Source organism: Passer domesticus, chromosome 27 (genome assembly GCF_036417665.1).
Source record: "Passer domesticus isolate bPasDom1 chromosome 27, bPasDom1.hap1, whole genome shotgun sequence".
Classification (NCBI taxonomy): Eukaryota; Metazoa; Chordata; class Aves; order Passeriformes; family Passeridae; genus Passer; species Passer domesticus.
This window is the reverse complement of record NC_087500.1, coordinates 3,411,632-3,435,489: the sequence shown is the minus strand read 5'-3', so window position 1 is coordinate 3,435,489 and position 23,858 is coordinate 3,411,632. Positions and strand designations below refer to the sequence as shown.

At 63.5% G+C, this 23,858-nt stretch overlaps 3 protein-coding genes across 6 annotated transcripts; all 3 read right to left on the bottom strand.

Annotated features, from left to right (window-relative positions):
- Positions 1-149: 149 nt before the first annotated feature.
- Positions 150-11,451, bottom strand: KCNH4 (potassium voltage-gated channel subfamily H member 4). Of its 4 annotated transcripts, none has more exons than XM_064400045.1 (16): positions 11,252-11,451; positions 8,274-8,507; positions 8,047-8,178; positions 7,781-7,923; positions 6,665-6,908; positions 5,692-5,849; positions 5,140-5,347; positions 4,841-5,035; positions 3,101-3,300; positions 2,728-2,977; positions 2,424-2,638; positions 1,527-1,565; positions 1,109-1,440; positions 932-1,017; positions 768-847; positions 150-692 (listed from the first exon to the last, which is right to left on the bottom strand). In XM_064400045.1, exons 1-16 carry the CDS (start codon positions 11,325-11,327, stop codon positions 285-287), a joined length of 3,000 nt encoding a protein of 999 aa, XP_064256115.1. In that variant the 5' UTR covers positions 11,328-11,451; the 3' UTR covers positions 150-284. The 4 variants fall into 4 exon arrangements, with proteins under 4 accessions (XP_064256115.1, XP_064256116.1, XP_064256117.1 ...); XM_064400046.1 differs by having other exon boundaries at positions 768-844; XM_064400047.1 differs by lacking the exon at positions 11,252-11,451 and having other exon boundaries at positions 8,296-8,425.
- A 270-nt stretch (positions 11,452-11,721) lies between these two features.
- On the bottom strand, positions 11,722-13,534 carry HCRT (hypocretin neuropeptide precursor). Its single transcript, XM_064400081.1, has one exon. It carries the CDS (start codon positions 12,223-12,225, stop codon positions 11,908-11,910), a length of 318 nt encoding a protein of 105 aa, XP_064256151.1. The 5' UTR covers positions 12,226-13,534; the 3' UTR covers positions 11,722-11,907.
- Positions 13,535-13,673: 139 nt separating this feature from the next.
- LOC135286820 (inactive phospholipase C-like protein 2) lies at positions 13,674-23,761 on the bottom strand. Its single transcript, XM_064400044.1, has 6 exons — positions 23,549-23,761; positions 17,054-19,543; positions 16,643-16,846; positions 16,041-16,116; positions 14,575-14,684; positions 13,674-14,449 (listed from the first exon to the last, which is right to left on the bottom strand). Exons 1-6 carry the CDS (start codon positions 23,726-23,728, stop codon positions 14,264-14,266), a joined length of 3,246 nt encoding a protein of 1,081 aa, XP_064256114.1. The 5' UTR covers positions 23,729-23,761; the 3' UTR covers positions 13,674-14,263.
- Positions 23,762-23,858: the final 97 nt, after the last annotated feature.

Here is a 23,858-nt window from a genome sequence, read left to right as displayed (position 1 = left end):
CAAACCGGAGACCCCACCGGACGCTGCCCCGCCACGTCCCACCGCCCCCGGGAGACCCGGGCGGGGCTGTAGAAAAGGCCCCGTGGGCCGAGAGTATAAAACCGTATCAAAATCCCTGCGCGCGTTGGGAGTGCCGCTCCCGGGACCCCCGGCGCGGCTCCCGGTACCCCCGGTGCAGAGCCCCGGTGCGGCTCCTGGGGTTCCCCCCGGGCAGGGCCCCGCGGCGGAGAGCCCCGGTGCGGCTCCCGGTACCCCCGGTGCGGGTGCCGCCGGTGCCCGCGGGCTCACTGGGAGCTGCTGGAGCCGGGGCGCGGCTGCGGGCGGGCGCGGCCCCCGGCCCCGGCCGAGCAGCCGGGGAAGGAGCGGGCGGAGCGCGGCGGCAGCGGCGGCGGCTGCGAGTCCGAGGCGCGGCGGGGCTCGGCACCGGCACCGGGAGCGGGGCTGTCCCCCCGCGGCGGGCGCGGCCCCTCGGAGCCCGGCCAGGGCGCGGAGCGGCTGCGGACCGGGCAGCGCTTGGGCCGGGGGCTGGCGCTGGGCGAGCTGAGGGAGCTGGGGGGCACCGGGGGCACCGGGGCGGGCGGGCGGCAGGGACAGGCCGGGGGGTGCGGGGCGCCCAGGTGAGCCTTGAGCATCTCCATCATGCCCTGCAGCTCCCGGCTGAGGTGGGACACCTCCCGGTTGAGGTGGTTGATCTGGAGGGGGACAGAGAGCCGTGAGCGCCCGCCGGTGTCCCCGGGGGGCTCGGGGACCTCTGCTGCCCAGCGCACCTCCTGGTTGAGCCTGCCGATGTTCTGCTTTATCTGCTCTGCCTCCACCGCCAGGGCTGCGCCGCCGGGGTCGGTTCCTGCTGGGGAGGAGGCAGGCAGCGCTGGGACGCCGTGCCAAGCCCCGGGGCTGGCGCTGTGCCCTGCCCGGGGGCTGCTGGCACTACCTGCGCTCGGGGAGTCCCTCGCCGCGCTGAAGCAGAAGCTCTGAGCCTCCGAAGCCCCTCCGTTGTCCTCGATGCCATCCACCACCCTGGAGCAGGAGGGGTCAGGCTTGTCCCGTGCCAGCACTGAGCACCGCCCTGGCAGCCAGCCCGGCACGGATCGCCCACCCGCGCACCTACCTGGGGCTGAGGTCGGGCGGGCCGCTCGAGTGCAGCGACGGGATGAGCAGCTTGCCCGGCCTCCTGCCCACGCCAGCATCCCTCTCCTGGGGCCGGCTGTCCCTGCGGCACGGCGAGGGGCGGTGGTGCCGCAGGGCCGAGCCCTGGCACGGCTCATCGCCCAGGAGGCTGCTCAGGGAGCCGCGGCGCACGGAGCTGCCCAGCGCGGGCAGCAGCAGCTTGCGGCGGGAGCTGCCGGCGGGGGACTGCTGGAAAACCTCGTCGGGCTCCTCCTCATCCTCCACAATGGAGGGCAGGGGTTTCTCCGGGGCCGCGCCGCTCTCCGGACGAGGCTGCGGGCGGGCAGGAGGTCAGGGCTGGCGGCGGGCACGGCCCCGTCCTGCCCCGTCCTCCCCCGTGGCCGCGGCAAGGGACGAACCTGTGGCAGCCTCGGGGACCGGGAGTAGCGGCAGAGCCCCTGCGGGGAGAGCAGACGGGACGGGCTCAGCAGCAGCGGGAGCCCCCGCACAGCCCCCCAGCCTCGCAGTGCCCCCCTGGGCAGCCCAGCCTTCCCCAGCCCCACCCATCAGCCCCAATTCCAGCCTCCACCACCCCTCACACGCTCTCCTTTGCTGCTGCCATGTCGGTGGTGAGCTGCCCAGGCTTGGCCTGAGTGTCCTGAGGCAGAGCCCGGGCTGCCCCCCAAACCCCAGCCCCGGCTCAGCCATCAGAGCACCGGCTGTGTCTGGAGCATGCAGGCGGCGTGGGAGGGTGATGCAGGTGCAGAGCCTGGTGCACGCTCCTGGCATTCTCCTCTCTTGGCTTGTGTACGCCCCTCCTGTGTTACGGGTCTTGGTAGGGCTGTTTGGGACCTCCCACACCACCTCCGTCAGGCTCGGGGGGAAACTGGGTACCAGGGAGATGCTCCAGAGGAGATCCAAGCCTCTCTCAGCAGAGCTGGGGGAGGTGAAGTACAGCAGAGCCATTTCTGCAGCAGAACATCCCCCCCAGATGCTGGAGCCATCAGCATGACTAAACCCAGCTGCGTGCTGCACTCCAGAGAGCTTTGCCCTGGCTGTCTGTCCTGCAGTACCCCCCCAGCTCTCTCCAACCCCATTTCCAGGCCTTCCATCCACCTCATCCTCCTGCACTGCAAAGGCTCTCTCTGCCAATTCCCCGGGCTGCACAGAGCCAGGCCAGGACCTACCTGCGTGCCAGGGTGGCAGAGCTGCAGCCCCTGCCCCAGCCTTGGAGCACAGACTCCCCTTCCGTGGCCCTGCACAGCCCCAGGGCTGTGAGCACAGGAAGGGGCCTGAGCAGCAGGACACGCACCCACCTCCATCTCGCTGCCCTCCCGCAGGTTGAAGGTCAGGTCCTGGTGGATGTCAGCTGTGAACTTGCTGGCGTACTCGGGATAGAGCTGCAGCACCTCCCAGAGCCCCCGCAGGCCGATGTGCTGCAGGTCGCAGTAGGTCAGAGCCTTCACGTCCGCGTTGGTCTTGATCACCTGGTCCGTTCTGCACAGGTCGGCTCCAATCAAATCCCCTTTGCCTGCGGGAGGGGTGGGCTAGTGACACGAGCCCCTCACCCTGCCGGGCAGCAGGAAGGGCTGGGGCACAGCCCACGCCACCTGCCCTCACCCAGGATGGCCAGGACCACGTTGTCCTTCAGCACCTCGAGGGAGCCGGAGCACACGAAGTAGTTGGCCTGCAAGGCGTCGCCCTGGCGCAGCAGATACTCCCCCGGGGCGCAGAACGAGGTCTTGATGTGGAGCGAGAGGGAGCGCAGGCAGCCCCGGCTGGCCGTCTCGAAGACGGGCAGCTGCAGGATGTCCTTGTTCAGGTGCATGGCCACGTCCGCGCGCAGCTCGTCGGGGAAGTCGTGCAGCAGCTGGGGACAGAGGAGCCACAGCTCGGGGCAAGGAGCAGGGAGCAGCTTTCCTGCGGGGAATCTCGCTGCTGGTGTCCCGCAGGGGCAGGTCGGGGCTGGCCCAGCCCCACCAACACCTCCTACCTCGTTCGCGTCGATGCCGTTGTTCACCGACCAGGTGGTCTGGAAGTACTCCAGCATCCTCTGCTTGAGCTGCTGGGGCAGGTGGTGCACGCGGATGAAGTCCTTGAGGTCCTTCATGCGGGTGTGGTAGAGCGAGCGGCGGGAGTACATGCGCTGGATGATGGCCGTGACATTGCCGAACACGACGGCGTGCATCAGCGCTGGGGAGAGGGCAGCGTCAGCCCGCGGGGACAGCGGGGACAAGGGACGGGGCTGCTCCCCAAACCCGGCCCAGGGGCCTCACTGTCCTGGGAGAAACAACTGCTCACTTGGGAAATTTAAGAGGGTTTATTAAACCTCAATAAAAATGCAACGAAGGACTACATAAAAGTTACTGCCCAGGTAAGGGACACGTGCACTCATTCTTTTCTGCTTGTCCTAAACAACCCCACCTGTCTGATGGTCACAAAACAGGGGGAGGAAAAGGAACTATGGGGAGAACAGAGGACATCTAAACTACAACTATATATATATATACACACAGCTATATACATATATATGTATACACACATACATATGTGTATGTGTATATATATATGTATATGTGTATATATATATGTATACACAACTATACATCACTAAAGCTTTTCTTAATATCCACACAATAGTTGTCCTTTAATTGCAAGAGCCAATCATCTCATTATCCATCTGTAACAATCCCAGCACCTCTGAGACATAAACTTTGAGGAATTTAGAGATTTTTTGCTTGTCCTAGACAACCCCAGCTGTCTGATGGTCGCAATACAGGGGGAGGAAAAGGAACTATGTGGAGAACAGAGGACATTTAAACTACAACACACAACTATACATCACTAAAGTTTTTCTTAATAGTTACACAATAGTTGTCCTTTAATTGCAAGAGCCAATCATCTCATTATCCATCTGCAAAAATCCCATCACCTCTGAGACATAAACTTTGAGAAATTTAGAGATTTTAGAGGAGCTAAGATTTTAGTTAGGGATAAGCTTTATTGGAGTTAATTAAAATAAATGGGTAGGCCTTGATGAAGTTAAGAGTTAGTAGTTAACTAATTAATAATCGATTGCTTGCCAACACAATGTTTGGTTAGCTGGGTTTATAGTGAAGAATATAGAAACTGATAAATAGCTTGGTTAGCTGGGTTTATAGTGAAGAATATAGAAACTGATAAATAGCTTTTAGGAACACAAGACAATTGTGGGCCTCCTCTGTTCTGAAAGCAATTGAAGACAGGGAATGAGAGTTCTACCAAGAGTTCATTTGTCATATTTGCATTGAAAAGGTAGAAAGGTGAGAATGAGGAAGACTTCATTTACTTCCTCATTTTGGGACCCCTCCCCATGAAAGGGACCCATTTCAAGGAACAAACTACACATGCTTAATAGCTTTTGAACTAGTTACCATAAGAAGCGGGGAATGGGACGTACCAAAATTATGAATATGGATTTGTATTTTGGGTATTCAACACTTGTATGGATAAAAGGGCTCTGTAATCACCTGTAAATTGCGGTGTGCATTTGGGAGCTGCCCCACACAGTATCACAATAAACACACACTTTCTAACTTTAAACCGTTAGAGAGTTTTTGTCCGTCACGGTTGGACATCAATACTAGACCGATATCCACATTTTTTAACAAATCACCTCCCCAGCACCACGCCAGCCAGGCCAGGCTCCGGCAGCCCGAGGCGAGCGCCCTGCCCAGCACCGCTGCCCCCTCACCCCCAATGAGCATGGTGCAGATGGAGAAGATCTTCTCGGTGTCCGTGTTGGCGCAGACGTTGCCGAAGCCCACGCTGGTCAGGCTGCTGAGGGTGAAGTAGAGGGAGGCGATGTAGGCGCTGCGGATGGAGGGGCCCCCCACCGAATTGTTGATGTAGGGAGCCTCCAGCCTCTTGCCCAGCTCGTGCAGCCAGCCTGCCAAGCACAGCCCGGGGTTAGCAGGAGCCAGCTGAGAGGGCAGCACCCCCAGAGCACGGGGGGGACACCGGAGCTCCAGCACGCCCCCAGCCCGCGCTCACCGATGTCCCAGGTGCGGGGGTCGTTGCTCTCCAGCTCCTTGCGGCCGATGACGTACCAGATGCAGGCCATCCAGTGGGCCAGCAGGGCAAACATGGACATGAGCAGCGTGAGCACCATGGCGCTGTACTGCGAGTAGCGGTCCAGCTTCTGCAGCAGCCGCAGCAGCCGCAGCAGCCGCACCGTCTTCAGCAGGTGAACCAGCGAAGTCTGGGGGGCAGGCAGGAGGGTGAGCCTGGTTCAGGTCCCTGCGGTTGCAGGCAGGGACAAGAAGGGACCCCAACACTGCCCCCGGGGCAGGAAGCCGTTGTGACCCCCACAGCTGCCAGGAGGGTGATGGGTTACAGGGCAAGGCAGAGGCAGCTGATCCCAAATCAGCCTTGCAGCCCCGTGCCCAGCACCCGGCAGGCAGACAGGGTTGTGGCTTGGCAGGGCACCTGTGGGTTGTCGGGGCTCCCTGCCAGCACCCCCAGGAGAGGTGGGTGTTGGAGAGGGGCAGGGAGGCGGGCAGCAGCCTTGCTGTGGAGGGCTGCGTTTGTGCCAGCAGCACTCACCACGGTCACGTTGAAGATGTAGAGCAGATCGAAGGGCAGAGCAGCAATCAGGTCCACGAAGAACCAGGTGGCCACGTAATGGATGCAGATGGAGCGAGGGTCGTACACGACCTGGCCCGACTGGCTCACGTACGTTGTGCGGAAGTTCAGGATGATATCTACCCCCGGAGAGCAGGAGCAGCCCTCAGCACCCCTTCTGGGGCTGGCAGAGCTGAGCCAGCACCCACAGCCAACACTGGTGTCACTTCTGGTGTGCCCAGGGGCACAGCAATCCCAACTCCCCCCTCCATCACCCCGATCCCTGCCCCACCATGTCCCGGATCCTGCACCAGTGCTGAGCTGTCGCCGTGATATTTTTATGAAAATCCCTTCACCCAGGATTTTTCTCCTGAGAAGCTGAGAAGCCTCAGAGGAAAAGAAAAACACTAATTATCTGCATTGTGGAATGCAACAGGTGCATCTTTGATTGGTCCATGTTCTTGTTTCTAATTAATGGTCAATCACAGCCAGCTGGCTCGGGCTCTCTGAGAGTTACGAGCTTTTGTTATGATTCCATTCCTTTGCCTTCCTTTACAGCCTTCTGATGGATCCTTTCTCTCTATTCTTTTTAGTATAATTTTAGTATATAATTATAATATGATATGATGTGATATGATAAATATAATATAACAGTATAGTATAGTATAGTATAGTATAGTATAGTATAGTATAGTATAGTATAATATGATATAATATAGTATGATATGATATAATATAATACAGTATGATATAATATAATATAATATAATATAATATAATATAATATAATATAATATAATATAATATAATATAATATAATATAATATAATATAATATAATATAATATAATATAATATTCATAACGTAATAAATCAGCCTTCTGAAACATGGAGTCAAGATTCTCTTCCCTTGTCCTGGGACCCTCGAACACAGCCACAGTGAGCCCCAGACCTACCCAGGATGAAGAGCATCTCCACGGCGATGTCGCTGACGATGGTGCTGCGGGCAGCTGACAGGCTGTCCTCTGTGCCCGTGAAGCAGACGTTGTAGGGGACGGTGATAGCCACGTAGAAGGTGGCCAGCAGGATCAGCCAGTCCCAGAGAGCCTTGAAGATGCTGTAGTGCAGCAGGATGAAGCGGGACTTCTGTACCGAGGCCACCTTGTACTCGGGGATGGAGGGCTTGTTCTCAAACACGTTCTGCAGGGCAAGCGTGGGGTGGGACAGGGGTGGTGCAGGGGACACCCCACACGAGGGGTGAGGGCCACCACAGCCTCCCCTTCTCCTGAGTCCTGCCAGCCAGCTGGCACCCCCTGATGCCAGGGTGATGATGCCCTTTTCCACCCTCAGGGACGGGCACAGAACCCCTGATTAGAGCACATCAATTAATGCAATGTCATTGCTATTAACAGTAATCCCCTGGCAATGCCAACTGCTGCCTGCAACCATCTCAGGTGCCAATTCACATGCTGGGGCAGAGGAGGGCAGAGCCAGGGCCATCCCACCCAAATCCCCAAAATTCAAGCCTGGTGCACTGACATCCTTTGCCCGCTCATCAGCTCTGGAACCCAGCAGCTCTCAGATGGTCTCTCTGGCCCCACAACTGCAGGGAGTGCCCTGAACTGGGCACAGCAGCTGTGCAAAGGGGCTGGCACAGGACTGTGCCCCATCTGGCAGCTGCACAGCTCTGGCACCCTGGTTACAGCCAGCACTCCCCAGAGCCAGCGTGGCCGCGCTCAGAGCCAGCACTGGGGTTTCCTGACAGTGAGTGCATGAGGAGAGGCACAGCTCTGCCAGAGCTGCCAGTCTGCTGCCTCAACAGCAAGCTCTGGGCACCCACTGGGTTCTCCTGCTGCCAACCAAACACAAGTGCAGCCTGGGTGCAGCGTGGCTGCCAGAGCTGGGGGGCATGTCAGTACTTGGCAGGCCAGGGAGAGACGTGCATGGGAACAGCATCCCAGCGAGGCTGGGCTCTGCTGGGGGCTGCTCTCAGGAGAGCTGCTGCCCTGCCAGCTCACCACAGCCCCAGCATGGGCGGCACTGGGCAAAACTGGGGTCCCCCAGGTCCTTACACGGTTGATTTTCATCTCTCCACGGTCCCTCCGGACAAACTGGCTGCTGAGCTGGTGCAGCATGGTCCGGCCCTGCCTCCGTGCAGCCCTCAGGTGAGAGCTCCCGGGCTTCTTGCTCCTCTGCTTCTCACTCCTCTGCTTCTCTGCAGTGGACAGGGCAGGCTGGGTCAGTGGGAGTGCTGTGCCATGGGTGTAGCAGGGAGCAGGGAGCCCCTTTGCCACGTGCCCACTGCACACACCGCTCCCTGAATCCCATCCAAGCTCACCCTCCTTCTTGTCACCAGGGTGGCTCCTGCCTCGGCTCTCTGTGATGTCCTTGAAGGAGAAGAGGAAGAGCACCACCTCCCCCTTCTCGTTCTTGATGGGCATGATGTCCAGCAGGCACCAGAAGGCAGCTCCTGGGTGCAGGAGAGGGTTGGAGAAGGCAGGGCAGCTCCCAGGGCCAAACCCCAGCTGGAGCTGAGGCCAGCACCCCGCCCCTTGTGCCACTCACCACCCTTCTTGTAGAAGCAGACCTCAGTCTGGTACTCCTGCCTGCTGTCCAGCGCCCTCTCGATGCTCTGCAGGACGGGCTCGCTGGTGTCAGCCCCGCAGAGGAAGCGGCAGCTGCAGTTCTTCTGCATCACCTCGCTGCGGCCGAAGCCCGTCAGGTCGCAGAAGCCGTCGGAGCAGTAGACGATGGGGAAGCCACAGCGACCCTGAGCGTTTGCCAGGATGAAGTTGCTGTCTGAAAGGAGACAGAGCTGCCCCCGAGGCCTTGGGACCAACAGCAGCCCAGCCCTCCTGGCTCCCCATGTTTCCCTCTGGCAAGTGAAGCCACATCTCCATGTGGCTGCTGCCTGCCCCGAGCTGCTCCCAGAGCTTGCTCATCTCCTGTCCTGCTGCTCCCAGCCCAGGCAGGACCCCAGCCCCATGCAGAGGGAGGGGAAGGAGCCCGGATCCGTCTCCAGCCCCCATCACCCATGCGAGGCAGCTCACGCCTCCCCCTCACCATCTGCCACTCTGCCAGGGCTCAGGGAGCTTAGTGGGAGCAGCAGCTCCCGGCTGGGCGTGCCCAGCCCAGGGGTGCCCAGCTGTGGTGCTGAGATCCCCAGAGGTGTGGCGTGCTGAGAAACCAGCTGAGAGGGTGGGAGAAAAACCATCGGGGGCCAGCACCCGGCTGCCAGGGGCCAGGGATGAGCTGCAGCATCCTCGGCCTCTCAGCAGCACAGAGCCTCCCCACATCACCCAGCCCTGGCGGTGGGAGGTGGCACCAGCTGTAGCCATGATATTTTATGAAAAATCCTCTGCTAGGATTTTTCCCGTCCTGAGGAGCTGAGAGCCTCAGGAAAGAAATGTAAACAGTAACTATCTGCTGCTGTAGAATGCAACAGGTGCATCTTCCATTAGTCCATGTGAATTGTTTTCAGTTAGTGACCAATCACAGCCACCTGCACCAAGGCTGTGAGCAGTCACAGGATTTTGTTATACATTCTTCTATTCTTGATCTTTGTAACCTTCTAATCTTCTTCTCTCTCTGTTCTTTTAGTATAGTTTTAATGTAGTATTTCAATATAATATATAACATAATAAATCAACCTTCTGAGCAAAATAAAATCAAACATCATACCCACACACATTAAAAAATCACCTTTACAACCAGCCACAGCAAAGTCCTTGCCAGCCCTGTGCCCTGCCCAGTGACAGAAGAGCTGTTCTGCCCCCAGCCCTGCCCCATGGCAGGATAGAGGGGCTCATGTTAGCAGGGTGCCAAGGCAGAGGGGGTGCAGCTGGCACGGACTGTGGTGGAACCCAGCATGGCCAGACCAGGGTGTTCCCAGCCCCAAAACAGTCTCTGCTGGTGGGTGCCCAGCACAGAACCCTTGCAGCACACAGCCAGGATCGGGTGGATGTGCTCTGCCCCCTCTCACAGAAGAAAGGAGCCCAGGGTGATGCCAGCACCCCACGGGCAGAGTGGTGCCAGGCAAACACTGCAAGAGGCTGCGGGAGGGCAGGGAGGCAACCACAGGCAGCCCTGGCTGCTGGAGGTGCCGTGGGGCCACCACAGCACAGCTCAGCCCAGGATTAGCTCGGAGAAGCAAAAATAGCCTGAAGCTGTGACTAAGGCCAGATTTTGGCTCTGGGAAGCCGGGATTATGGTGATATCCAGGATGTGTTATTAGAACAGAAAACAAGGGTTTGCATTTGGGAGTGGCTCGCTGAGCTGGAGGATGTGGCCCTGGCAGGCTGGCAGACCCCAGCCATGGTGGCCAGGGTGCCCAGTTGGGTGCCCTGGGCACAGAGCAGCCTCTGCTCTGGGAGAGGCAGGGTTAACTCCCCACGGAGTATCACTGCCCTAAACCCCTCTCCATGGCAGATAAAGCCGATAAGAGGCACATCAAACCCGCAAAGCCCCGCACTGTTTAAAAGTGCCCGCTGGAGGTGCTTGGGCAGCCTGGGACAGGGGCATGCCAGGGCACTGGAGGCAAAGCCAGGCTCGCCTGGGCAATTCCCAAGTGTTGCTCCTGGTGTTGCAGGCAGCTTCCCTGGGGACTCTTCCCTTAAAGAGCCTGATCCAGGAGCTCTGCCCCTCTGGAGGGACCGTGGGATCACCATCATGAGGCACATGTGGCTCTGCCCTGTCACCCCCAGGCCCAGCCCAGTCAGAGTCACAGAACAGAGATTCCTCACACACTGCAGCCCCAAGGGTGACATCCCAAATTTCAGCTTCCCCGTGCCTCCAGGGCTGCCCCGTGTCACTCCAGGCTCGGAGGCACCTCAGCATCACAGCAAAGTGCTCCAAGTGCCTCGATAGTGCCCTGGGGGGTGGCTGCAGGCTCCCGGTGCCATCTCCATGCCAGTCTCTCCCAGCAAGGGAGGAGATGCTCAGCCGTGCAGGCAGCTGGCCCGGGACACACCTGCTCCAGGTGTTTTGAGGGGAAGCTGAGGTCAGTCGTGAATGTGGCCCGTCCCCGGGTGGCTTCATGGTGCCAGCAGTGCCAGAGCTGCCATGTGGCACCCGGGTACCACCCGTCCCGAATTCAACCCATGCCGGCACATGGGCACGGAGAGCAGCTCGGGGACACCGCTGGGGCACGGCGGCCTGGGGATCCCGGGTGTGTTGGCACCGACCGTGCCCCCTCCGAACCGCCCTCGCCCCTCCGGGGCCCCGCGCCCTTCCCGCAGACACCGGGATCTGTCCCTGGTGCTGAGCGCGGCTCCGGCCGCACCGAGCGGCACCGGCGACACCGAGCGGCACCGGCAGCGGGGAGAGCACCGCGGGGCCGGCCGGGGACACGGGCACGGGGAGTGCCCGAGCACAGAGCCCAGGGACGGGACGGTTCCGGTACATCTCCTGGGTGGCCGCCCCGGCCGAGATGCCGGCTCTGCGGGGCAGCCCGAGCCGTGTCCCGTTCTCCGTCTCCTACCGGCCCGCCGCTTCCCCCACCCAGTTCCCCCCCCGGCCCCTCCCCGGTCCCGTCCCAGCCCTACGTGTGCCATCGAAGCGGGTGGCGATGGTGTCCAGGAAGGTGTTCTGCGGCGCCAGCAGCCCCTTCATCACCGGCATCGTCCCGCCCGCCCGGCCGGGCGCCGCGGGGCTGCGGCGGCGGGGCTGCCTCCGCCGCCCCCGGCCCCTCCGCCGCACCGCGGGCTGATCCCGGGGCTCCCGGCCCGCCCCCGCCCCGCCCCGGCACCGGGAGGGGCCTCGGCACCGTCGAGCAGCGTCCCCCGCCCCGGGGGGGCTCTGGGGTGGCGGCGAGCGGAGCCGCCGTACCGGGAGGCACCGGGACCCGCGGGGGCTGCGGGAGGAGCGGGACGCGCCGCACCTCGGTTAACCTCTGTCCTGGCAGCGGGTCCGCTCACGGCCCAGGGCGGACACCGGGGATGAGCCCGGTCCCAGCCCCGCGGAGGACGGAGCTGGCCCCGCACCGAGCCCTCCCCAGAGACACGGCAGAGCCGGGTGACATCAGGCTACCATTTATTGTAAAAGGCCGCGGTGCCCGCGGTGCCCTGAGCAGGCTGGGCCAGGGCCAGGGCTGGGAGGAGGTATCTCAAAGTGCTATTTACACCGAGCTCCGGCTGCGTGTGCCCGGAGTCCACCCTGCCAGGGATCCTCTCCGTGTCCCGCTGTCCCCATCCCATCCCCTTCAGTAAAAGCTCCTCGCAGCTCCCCGGGCCTGGCTCGTGCTCGGGTCCTTCCCTGAGTGTCCCTGGCACTCCCTGGCGCCGTCAGGGCTGGTGGCAGCTCCTCGCGGCACCGCTGTCGGCTGGGCGACCGTGCCCGCAGGGCAGCCCAAGGCGTCGTGGCAGACGGTGCCCGAGTGCTGCCCGCGCTTGCCCATGGTGAGGATGCCCGCAGCGTGGTTGCCGGAGCCGTGGAGCAGGCGGTAAAGCCGGCTCTGGAAGGCCAGGGGGACGCTCTTCCTCTTGCCCAGCGTGAGGATGCCGGCGGCGTGGTTGCCCATGCCGTGCAGGAGGTCGTAGACACGGCAGGAGCAGGTTTTCTGGCGGCAGCAGTGGGGCAGGCTCTGCCGGGCAGCAGCCAGCGAGCAGAAGAGCAGCAGCAGCAGGAGGCAGGCAGCTCGCCGGGGCTGCCGGAGCAACGGGCAGCGTTAGGGCAGAGACAGGGACTGCCCGACCCAGGACTGTCCCCTCTGCTGTGCCCACTGGTGTTCAACTCCCCCCTGCCCTGCTTGTTGCTGCAGGTGCACCTGGAGCCTCACCCTTCACTGCCCTGCTCTCACCTGTGTCCCCAGCCAGGTGTGGGTGTCCTCACTGCACTGCCCTGCTCCTCACTGCGTCCCAGCCAGGTGTGGGTGTCCTCACTGCACTGCCCTGCTCCTCACTGTGTCCCAGCCAGGTGTGGGTGTCCTCACTGCACTGCCCTGCTCCTCACTGTGTCCCAGCCAGGTGTGGGTGCCCTCACTCCACCCCTGCCCTGCTCCTCACTGTGTCCCAGCCAGGTGTGGGTGTCCTCACTGCACCCCTGCCCTGCTCTCACCCGTGTCCCCAGCCAGGTGTGGGTGTCCTCACTGCACTGCCCTGCTCCAGCACACAGCAGCTGTGGCAAGCACCCTCCTCTCACTGTCCAGTGCCACGGGACAAGCAGTGAAAGCACCCGTGCTGCAGGCACTGCATGCCCAGCTCCCTCCCAGGCAGGTCCCTCATCAGCTGCTGGCTACAGTCAGGGATTCCCAGGGATTTGCTGCACACTCAGAGCTTCCCAAGAAACCAGCCAGGCCCTCCCACACCCCCAGCCCAACATTCTGACCTCCCACCCATCACTGTTCTCTCGTCCCCAGGCGCTGCAGCACCCCAGCCCCACCTTGGTGTTGGGCACCTCCATCCTTCCTGGGGTCTTCATGTGGCTGAGCAGCTCTGGGGCATGTCCCATCAGGCAGCCGACAGCTCAGCACCCTGCACTGCCACTGCCACTTTATAGGGCCTGCCACAATAGGGCTGCCAAAAATACCTGGGGCAGCGGGAGCAGCCGGTGTCCGGGAGACGTGGCAGCGCTGTGGCCGGTAGCCCGGAGACCGTGCAGGCCTTTCCCCTCATTTGCAGCTCCCCATTGTGAGGGTAGGGGTGCCTGGCACTAATGAGGCCGTAATTGCCCACGGGCCGTGCTGCTGGGCTGGCACAAAGGGGCTGAAGGTCAGCGCTGGCCGGCTCTGACAGCAGCGCAGTGTGCGGGGCCGCTGCTCAGAGCCCTCTCTTAATTAGGCTAATTAAGGGGTGCCAGCAGCTGCACAGCTCCCTGACTGACGTGGGGAGCCGTCACCCTGTGCTTGGCTGGTGCCAGGGAGGGATAGTGCCACCAGGGTCCTGTACCCGGTGCCACCCTCCATCCCCTGTGGTGACACCGTCCCGTCCTGGTGCTGTGCCTGGAACAGAGGGAGCCACAGGCACCAGGGAGGTCTTGCACTCTTTATAACCCAGACCCCAGACCACCTCCAGCCTTTGCTTGTGCTGAACTCCCTTGCCCTGGGGTTGAACCCAAACATTTCCCTGATGCCAGCAGCCACATCTGCTGTTCAGGGACACCCTGACTGCACCCGTGAGCCTCCCAGTCCCTCTGCATAGTGGGGACCCCAGGGATGCTGTAGAGGTGACAGGAGCAGCCAGGATCCTTCTGCCAGCCAGGTTTTCCCCAGGGCTGGTGGAGTCCAAACCTGCAGCCCTGGGGAGGGTGGGCAGGAGCCCAGACCTGGGGCTGCTTTTCCAAGTGGCATCTGGGGGTACATGCACATGGCACTGGGGTACCCACTGGCCCCTCAGCAGAGAACTGGCCCCAGAAGCAGATGGAGGGGACGGATGAGTCCTCTGGGAGCCTGGCAGGGCAAGAGGGAGCAGAGACATCTCTCCAGTGAATTCTGAAGCCCCTCAACACAGCAGAGCACAGGCACCCAGCCTCACACACATTCCCCGGGCAGGCTGGGGCTCCCTGCTCCCGGCCCCTGCGGCCAGGGGTGCTCAGTCCGGGCCCCGAGCCCCAGGCCGGGGTCAGCAGGACGCTGTGTCGCCACCTCCGTCCGTCTCCGGGATGGGCTCCAGCGGGGCTTGCAGCCGAGAGGGCTCGGGCGAGGCCGCCCCGTTCCTGCCGATGCCGCAGGACTGCCCCGCGTTGTGGATCTGCCACAGGTTGTCCAGCGCCTCCGCCTTGGCGTGCTTCAGGAGGTCAGCCTGGCCCTGCGGGAGGAGATTTGGGGGGTGTTGGGGTGGAGCAGGAGGGTGACAGGGCAGGGCAGGGCAGGGCAGGGCAGGGCAGGGCAGGGCAGGGCAGGGCAGGGCGGGTCTGTCCGCGCAGCCCTCACCTTGAGGACAGTGATGTTCCAGGCGAAGCTCTCCAGCGCCTTCTGCAGCTTGCGGCCCCGCAGCCCTTCCTTGGTCTCGATGCGGTGCAGCTCCTTGTGGAAATCCATCCCTGATTGACGGGAGAGGTGCTCAGTGCCTGCAGGGACGTTGGCACAGGGACAGCCACCACCCACACCAACAGGGACCGAGCCAGAGGGATGCCCTTTGCCCACCAAGGGATTGCAGGCTGGGTGGGCTCCCCACCACTCCAGCAGCCTCAAGAATGCTCCATGCCTCAAATGATGGGCCAATGGACCCCCCAAATCCCATCCCCACAGCCAGCTGCACCCTGTGGCCGTTCTGCACCCAGACACCACGAGGTCCTGAAGGGCAGTGAAGACCCTGGGCAGAGGCACAACTCCTGCACTCCACGGCTCATCGTGGGGCATTCAGAGCAGCGCCACCAGCCCCCCCCCATGGCTGCGGGCCCCCCCACGTGCCATCCCCGTGAGTGGGTGCTATATTTACCCCTGGTGACGCAGCAGCGGCTCGGGGCCCACGCCGGGGCTCCCACGCAGCTCGCTCGCCCTGGCGCTGCCAATCAGCCCGCCCACAGCCCCGCGCCCCCGCCCGGCTCCCCGGGGCCCCAGCTCCTGCCAGCCTGCGCTGGCACCGCGGCAGCCCGTCCACAGCACGGCCAGGGTGACAGCAGGGACCACCAGGGCACGGGGCTGGGGGCTGCAGCTGCCAAATCGCTGCCTGCCAGCACCCCGAGGGGCTGCACGCCCCAGAATCCCCCTGCTCTGCACACACAGCTGCACACACAGCACCAGAGTGTGCCCTGCAGCTTGTGCCCCGCTGCTCCGCTCCCCCAGGGCTCGCGGCAGCGGCAGAGCTGAGCCAAGAGTTTGGGGAGATTTCCGTCTGCCGCATGGGCAGGGAACAAACGCGGCTGCTGGCAGCAAGGCTGGCATGGTGGGGACAGCAGAGCAGGGCCCCCTCCTTCTTCCCAAGCCTCTCCAGCTCCTGACACTCTCCCAAGCCCCACAGGGAGCCCACAGGAGCCCCTGGAGCTGGGGGGGCTATCCCTGCGGGGTCCCAGCCAGCAGAGGGGCCTGGAGTGGGGCCAGAGGTCCAGGGCAGCTGCCAGAGTGGGGGCACCTGCAGGGAGGACCAGGGCAGGCAGCAGCAGCACCTGCCTGTGTGGGTTCTGCCATGTGTTTGGGAAGTCTTAACACTCAGTTGCCATTTCTGCCGTCAGCCCCAGCCTGTTATTTCTGGCACTAATTATGTTCTGGCGTTTGACAGCTAATGACTCTTCCCCGCTTCCTCATCAGCCTCCCCCACTCTGCCTGCTCCCTACCACACAGCTCTGCAGCCCACCCACCCACACCGTGCCCCAGTGCAGGGAGCCCTGAGCCCCCCAGGATGTGTCTGGTCCACCAGCAGAGCCAGGGCAGAGCTGGGGGTGCACTCCAGGACCCACCTGCCTGCTGTGCCTGGATGAGCTTCCCGTACACGGCGTCAGCAGACTCGATCAGCGTCCGGCTGGTCTGGATCATCTAGGGACAGGGGCAACATGAGCAGCTGGGCAGCCCTGGCCCATCAGGGGCTGCCCCCTGCACCTGCACGGTGCCCAGGTCTGGCCCTTCCCACCTCACCACACACGGCCGGGTATGGTGTGACCACCACGCGGCCAATGGCCAGGTTCCCTTCAACACAAAAGAAGGAAGCAGCTCTGGCTGTGGCTATTAATGGGATTTCTCCCACCTGGGTAGGGGCTGCAGTGTCCAAGGGTCAGACTGATCAAGGCAAGCCTGTGCCTTGGCAAGACTCTTCATTGGCAGCCCTCATGCAGCCCCCGGGCTGTGCACCCTCCCATCACCCCGGTGAGTTCAGGGTTCCCCATCCTTGGACCTTCTGATCCATCCCACAAAACCTGCCTGGGTTTATCCCATAAAACCTAATCAGGATCACCCCACAAAAACCACTCAGGTTCATCCCACAAAACTTGCACCAGCAGTGAGTGTTGGTCCTGGTGTCACTGACCCCAGGGAGCCTCCCAAGCCTTGGCAGGACAGCTCTTACCGTGTCGTAGGCAGTGAGGACCTTGCGCAGCAGGTCGGGGATGGGGCCCTGGGCCTCCATGGGGGGGTACTGCTCTGCCAGGTTGAGGGTGACACTGGGTGCGCTGTCACTGTGCAGCAGCCACGTGGACACCGTCAGGATGCACTGCTTCATGTTGGCAGCGGGTGTCAGCCCACACAGCTCCTTGAAGGACACCAGTGCATTCTGCAGAGACCAGCGTCCAGTCAGGAGTTCAGCTGGGGGGACCCGACACAGGAACGCCCCCATTTCCCACAGCTCTCTGCTCCAGGTAAGGCTCCTCTCCCAAATTCCCCAGGAAAAGGGGAACAGCCTGGCTCCCCACCGCTCTCAGCCCAGCCCCACCCTCCCCTGAAGAAGCCAGGTCCCCTGGTGCCCTCTGCAGGGTCCTACCTGCACGTTCTCCCGCAGGTCAGTGGCCTCCCGCAGCGGCTGGGTGGCCGTGCGGAACACCTCATCGATGGCTTTGATGCCGGTGGCCTTGGTGGAGGTGTACTCTCTTACGCGGCGGCCCCGGCGCCCTGCCAGCCCCCGGCGGTGCCCCTTGCCCCCGCCGCGGCGGTCGGTGATGGCCACATGCACAAAGAGGGTGGCGTGGGGCAGGGGCTCCCCGGCCAGCGACTGCAGGGGGACGTGGCGGTAGCCGGGCTGCAGGCACTCGAAGGGGATGGTGTACTGGGCAATGAACTCGTCCCCGATGTAGTCGTCGTCCAGCACCACGAAGCGCAGCACGGCCAGCTCCGGCAGGTTGATCTGGAACTCCAGGCTCTCGTCGAAGATGGGGTTGTCCCCGCTCTGCAGGGCGGTCTTGGTGCGGTGCTCGGCGCAGTCGGCCGGGATGCCGTGGATTTCAGCGCAGACGTAGGGCTCCACGACCTCTCCCTTGGCCCCCGAGCCCTTGGGCTTGGGCAGGTTCTGCCCGCTGATGACCTTGAGGTGTAGGAGCTGGGCAGGCACGCCGGGCAGCGAGTCCTTGGCGTTGGCACTGAAGTAGGAGACCTCCTCCCGCATGATGGCCGGGCGCAGGACGTAGCCGCAGGCCCCGTTCTGCCGGAACCAGCCCGCGTTCAGGTCCATCATGAGCCCCGGGGTCTGGTAGTTCATAGCCACCATCTGGCAGCCGCACTTCCAGAAATCCTGGGGGTTCATGTTGCTGGCGTCGATGCGCATGGGGCTGGGGTAGATGCGGGAGAGGAACCGCTTGTTGTAGCTGACCAGCTCAGCCGGACACTCGTTGGCGAAGCGTCCCGCCTCCACCTCGCTGAAGGAGCACATCTCCCAGTAGCGCTGCCCGCGCCTCGAGCTCTCAAAGTCCTGGAAGGGCACGGCCTGGCAGAGGCTCACCAGCTCCGAGAGCTCACGGCTGAGGCGCACCCGCCGCAGGCCGCCTCCCTCCGGCGCCTCCCGGTCCTCCTGGCCCAGCCGCCGCGCCAGCTCCCAGCCTTCCTCCTCGTCCGACACCTCCCCCTCGCTGTCCTCGCAGCTGGGCGGCAGCTTCTTGCCCTTGATGAGGATGCGGCCCTTGAGCTCCTCCGGGGAGGGCAGGTAGGAGGCCACGGGGTTGGGGGGCTCCAGGTACAGCTTCTCCCCCAGGGTTTTGCGCAGGCACTGGGCAGCGAGCCGCTGCTGGGGGGCCGAGCAGCGCACCACCAGGCAGAGGATGAGGGGGTAGGCGGAGGCAGTGAAGGCGTGCTGGTCGATCAGCCCCACCACGGCACGGAAGGGCACGCAGGAGGCAGCCGAGGGGCTGGTGTAGACCACGGGCTCACCCTCAGGGCCATCCCACAGCACCAGCTCGATGCTGCGGCAGCCCAGGCCCAGGGCACTGATGTAGCCGCTGATGTCTGAGCGGCCCCAGAAGTTGTCCTCCAGCAGGCAGGCGCTGTGGGCAGAGCTAATGTAGTAGTGGGAGAGGGGCTGTGCCATGTCCTGGCAGACCTTGCGGTGCTGGGGGTCAAAGATGGAGCAGTCAGCAGAGAGCAGGTAACGCGTGAAGCCGTCGATGGCCAGGTAGCCCTTCTCCCGGCCCTCCTTGGAGGGCTCGTACTTGCTGACGATCTCCAAGCACTTCTCCTCTGTCACCCCCTCCATGCCCTGCTCCACCTCCAGGAACATCAGCAGGTCCTTCACACCCAGGTATTCCTTGTTGCTGGAGAACTGGACCAGCAGGAAAAAGATCTCAGGGCGGGTGCAGAGCTCGCAGTATGCCTCCACAAAGAGGTCACAGGCCACCTCCGCGCCAGGACGCTCGCTGGCCTTCTGCAGCTCCTTGAACTTCAGCTCGATGGTGGAGGTCTTCATGCCAGGGTTGAGCGCCTTGATCAGCTGCACAGCCCGGGACACGGGGATGCGCCCAGACTTCTCCAGGTCAGCCAGGTCGAAGACAGAGGAGATCCAGGACGTCCGGAGGCTGGGGTGGCCAGTCCCGGGCGCCTCAGGGCTGTGCTTCCCGTAGGACACCAGGTAGCGCAGCCCCATCACCCAGGCACTCACCACATCCGCTGAGCTGGCCACCAGGTCCAGGGACTCGTAGTTGTCCCCATAGATGATGGAGAAGGCGCACTCGTCCGGGAACTGGTCGGAGAGGCCATTGCTACGCAGGACAGGCGTCTTCTTGCCCACCCGCACCTCTTTGACCGATTTGATCTCAATCTTGGCCTTCTCTGAGTCCTTCTTGGAGGGCTCCCAGCGCACGGAGCGCATGTCGGCGTCCAGCACGAAGAAGCGGCTGTACATGCGGGAGTTGGAGCGCACCTTCTTCAGCTCGCAGCCCTCCAGCATGAGGGAGATGCAGGCAGCCGTGCTGTTGATCTTGCGGTCATTGGGCATGGAGCTGAAGGACACTGTCTTCTTCTTGTGCGGAGGCCGCTGCCGAGAGCCGTCCTGCCAGGGGGGGAAAGGGGCAGAGCCGTCAGGGACAGCCAGGGAGCACACGCCCCACCAGCTCCTGGCATCTCCTGCCCCATGGTGCCCCCACCCCAGCACCGCCCCAGGGTGCCCCAGCACCGCGCCAAGCCCAGTCCACTCCAGTCCGCCCCTCTTCTGGGGGCTGGGAGCCAGCTCCAGCCCTGGCTTCCCTCACAGCTCATTGCCTGGCTTATTTTAACTCTGCTTTCCTTCCTTCCTTCCTGCTCCTGGCCCTGAGCTGGATCCTTCCCCGCTGCTTGCTCACCCTCACAGGCACAGCCATGCGCCAGCAGCCCAGCACAGCCCCTGTCTGCTCAGCCTGGGGAGCAGAGCAAAACAGACACCCAGCGTGTGATGCACGGGCAGAGCTGCTCCTTGGGAGATCCCCCACTCTCTGAGAGGAGTGGGGCAGGACAGCCCCTGCCCCTGCCACGTGCTGGGGACAACCACGGCTGTGTCCCACAGAGCGCAGGGTCACCATGCACGGGCTGTTTGTGCCAGCACCTCATGCCCTCACTGTGCCCTGCCTCACCACAGGGAGGGGGGACCCAGCTGCCACGGGGCTGGCAAGGGCAGGGGATAAGGGGGAACAGCAGGGCCAGGAGTGTATTATGGGATGGATTTCATTAAGTAGCACAGTAGGAGGAGATTTAATCCACTTCTTCAAGATTATGGTGAGTCACATCTAATCTGGTGGTGTCTCTGTCAGAGGCAGGTCCTGCTCAGCTGCCCAGGTTAGAGGTGAGGGGTTGCTCCTCTCCAGTGCCCGAGAGCTTCCACAGCTCCCACCTGGGCAGGCACATCCCCTGCCTGTCCTGGAGGGTCGGGATCTGCCCCACGGGGTCAGGCAGCCACAGCCAAGGGCACTTGGGTAAGTCACACAAACGGATGTACGGTTTCCCCAGGGGATGGGGAATCCTCCAAGGATGCCCAGGACACAAAGGAGGAACAAGCACCAGCCCTCAGCCCCTTGTTAGAGCCAGGCATATCCTCCTGTCCTGGAGCTCGGATGTGGTGGCTGTTCTCATCCCCTCGCTGCCAGATTGCTCCAGGGAGCTGGCCGAGCTCCAAGGCTCTGCCTCGGTGCCAGCCATCCCGGGTCGGCAGGCGCTCAGCGGCAGGTCACGCCATCGGCCAGCCCCGCGGGGAAGGGCTCGACGCCGGATGCTTCCTGCACGCTGCAATCTGAGCGCCCCACTGAGAGGCAGCCGCAGCCCCCTCGCTGGGCACCGAGGGCCGGACCCCCCCTCTCTGCGGAGCCGCCCGGCGCACCCACCCTGCGCCGCTCCGCGCCGGGCCCCACGGCTGAAAACAGGAAATCCATCCGGAAAGGAAACACGGGCGGGGGGCCTGCGTGCACCCAGCGCCAGGGACCTGCTTCCAGCTGTGCCCGCTGCAGGCAGCCACACACACCCCACCGGCACCGGCCCCCGACCACCCCGGCTCGGGGTGAGAGCCCAAACGCCCTCCCTGCAGACCCCCACCCTCCCAGGCTTAGACAGGGGACGTGTCTGCAGCACTTTGGGGTGCAGATGTGCGGCACAGACCCAAGAGCGCTCAGGTTCTGCTTCTCCCTCTGCACGGGCAAGCAGCGAGCAGGGGATGCGGGGAGTTTCCCGTGTGCAGCTGCCCCACGCTCCTCAGTGCAGCCTGGGGGCTGGCAGGGAACAGTCTCTGCTCATTGCAGCCCCTTCCAGGCTGTTCCAGGTGATCTTCAACCCACGAAGTGCTGGGTGAGGCGCAGCGGGAGCGGCGCAGGCAGGTGATGAGTAAGGCAGCAAGGAGGACACGGTGCCCATGGCCATGACAGCACGGAACACCCCCAGACACAGGGCAGAGCTCCAGCCGGAGCAGGGATCCTGCTCGCTGTGCCACCGAGCTGGCAGGGAGCAGGCAGGGCTCCACAGAGCAAAGCACAGACCACGACGCCCATGCCAGCCACGGTGCCAGCGGTGAGCGTGGGCTCGCACGGAGGGCACGTTCCAGCCCAGCTGCCTGTGCTGCCCAGCTCTGCAGCATGTGTTAATCACCTCTTCAGCCAATTATCTCCTGCATTAGTGCCCTGGTGAGTGCTGATGCCCTAATCTCAGCCTCCACGTGACGGCCACGGTTACCGGCCACATAACCCACTCTCAAAGCACGGGATGGAGAAGGGCCCGTCAGTTGTCCCTCCCTCCCCTTTATCCCCCGCCTGGCCGTGATGTGATTCATTTACAGCTGAATTCCCCAGGTCCCGGGTGTCCCCACTACCCCTATCCCAGTCTGGTGCAGGCAGGCAGCAGCCCCGGAGCTGAGGCAGTGGGAGACCAGGCACAGTCGGGGCTTTTCTACCATGGTTTGTTCCCTGCCAAGAAGAGAGCGACTGACACATCCACTCCCCGCGGCACCAGCTGCCACTCCCGGCGAGGGGCCGTGGAGTCAGATCCCGGCAGAGGCACCACACAGCTCCTGGGGCTGGCACACCGTGGGAAGGGGGCTCAGGGGACGCCTCCTGCAGCAGGGAAGGACAGATCCAACACCCTCTCCAGCATCCTCCCAGCCCACAGGACCACCAGCCCCTCTGCTTTCAGTCTGAGAAGAAAGAGGGGAGCAGGTCCTTGAGCCAGGGCACAGGGACACTGCAGGGGACAGCTCTGCACCCGCTGCCCCAGGCCCCCTGTCTCCACACAACCAGTGAGTCGCACTTTCAGATTCACTCCTCCAGCTTTTTCTGGAAATCCCAAAAAACAACAGAGCCGGCAGCTCTTTCCACATGTGCCTCTGCTGCTGCTCAGGCCCCGCATGGACTCGGAGACGCACAAGGGACCAGCACAATCTGGGGACACTGCTCGGGTCTGACCTCCCCTCGGGCCAGCGCTGGCCCTGGGCCACCCGACCTTCACGTGAAGCCAAATCCCGCGGTGACACCGGCGGTGACAGGGACGTGCGATGTGCCCGGCCCGGCAGCAAGCGACAGGTTCACCACCCCCAGCCCGCGGTGCCCACGCATGGCCCCTGGGCAAGGAAGGATGCCGGCCCGTCCCGGGAGGAGCAGGAGACCCTGGCGATGTCCCCAAGGACAGGCGGCACGCTGGCAGCACCCTCTGGCTGCAGGGCTCGGCTCCGTCCCCGCGTGGGCACAGCCCGGCCGCCCCCGCAACAGTTTGCAGCGAGAGCCCAGGCGGGCGCGGGCAGAACTCGGGGTCCCGACACCTCTGCCCAGAAAACTGGATCCCGAGGACGGAACAGTGGGGCTGGGGCACCACGGAAGCAGCCCCCTCACGGGGTATTAATAGCACCGGAGCAATCCCGGCTTAAAATAGGCTGCCGGGAGCAGGGAGGCGAGTGCCGGGCGGACGTGACCTATTGTGTGAGCGAGCACCGCTGGCATCAGCACAATCAGGGGCGTTCGTTGAGGAAAGCACACGTGTGACCCGCTGCCCACCCAGGTGGGAGACCCCCGAGACCCCCCTGGGCCCCGGCCCCAGCACGGCCCGGCAGCACCAGCACCAGGAGCAGAGTGCGAGCTGCTCAGGCCTGGCCCGAGGTTCAGCGCTTGTCAGGAGAGCCCGGGGGAGCAGAAGCTGCTCGAGGGGCGGGAGCGGGCATCTCCTCACGGGAGCCACGGCTGTCCTGAGCGGCACCGGCTGATGCTGCAGCGTGGCCGTGGCACTTCACAGCGCGACCCACGGACACTCCACAGAGCTGGGCCGGGCCACATTGTGCCCTTGGGGACCCTGGGTCCGGGCAGGGCGCTGTGTCAGTCCCGGTGTGAGCAGCACCGCGGGCAGGTGGCGACCCTCGGTCACCCGGGCATGCGGCTGCTCCGCAGCTCCTCGGGGCCGCTCGGGCACAGGGGCAGCGAGGAGCGGCGGCCAGAACGGCTGCGGGGGGACGCGGGGCTGGGCGCGGGGACCCGGCTCGGCTGCCCAGCGCTGCGCAGGTGCCGGGCCCGGGGCGCGGGGGGGCCGGCCCGGTGCGATGCCGGTGCGGGGCTCTCACCTTCATGATGCTGGCCCGGGGCGCGGCGGGCGCGGGGCTCCGCTCCGCCGAGTCCTCGCGGCTGCTGCTGCCCGAGCCCGAGCCGGGGCTGCCGCCGCCGCCGCCGCGGGGCCCGTTGGGCAGCGGCGCGGCGGGGCGGGGCGAGCCCGGCGGCGGGGCGCCCCGGGGCCCCTCCGCCATCCCCCGCGGCCTCAGGGCAGCGGCCGCCGCGGGGCCCCGGGGCGCCCGGAGCCTGCGCCCGCCGCCGCCGCCGCTGCGGGCTCAGTGGCGGAGCGGGCGGGAGGCGGCGCGGCCGGGAGGAGGGGACGGG

Bases quoted from the DNA above. Each gene is read 5' to 3' on its own strand.
- KCNH4 (XM_064400045.1), bottom strand. From the start codon at position 11,327: ATGCCGGTGATGAAGGGGCTGCTGGCGCCGCAGAACACCTTCCTGGAC. The intron at 1,566-2,423 runs GTGGGTGCGTGT...CTCTCCCCGCAG, and splicing joins GGGAGGGCAGCGAGATGGAG to GGGCTCTGCCGCTACTCCCG. The intron at 848-931 runs GTAGTGCCAGCA...CCTCCTCCCCAG, and splicing joins GAGGGACTCCCCGAGCGCAG to CAGGAACCGACCCCGGCGGC.
- HCRT (XM_064400081.1), bottom strand. From the start codon at position 12,225: ATGGGCAACCACGCCGCCGGCATCCTCACGCTGGGCAAGAGGAAGAGC.
- LOC135286820 (XM_064400044.1), bottom strand. From the start codon at position 23,728: ATGGCGGAGGGGCCCCGGGGCGCCCCGCCGCCGGGCTCGCCCCGCCCC. The intron at 19,544-23,548 runs GTGAGAGCCCCG...CCCCCCTGGCAG, and splicing joins CCCGGGCCAGCATCATGAAG to GACGGCTCTCGGCAGCGGCC. The intron at 16,117-16,642 runs GTAAGAGCTGTC...CCCTGTCCCTAG, and splicing joins TCCTCACTGCCTACGACACG to ATGATCCAGACCAGCCGGAC.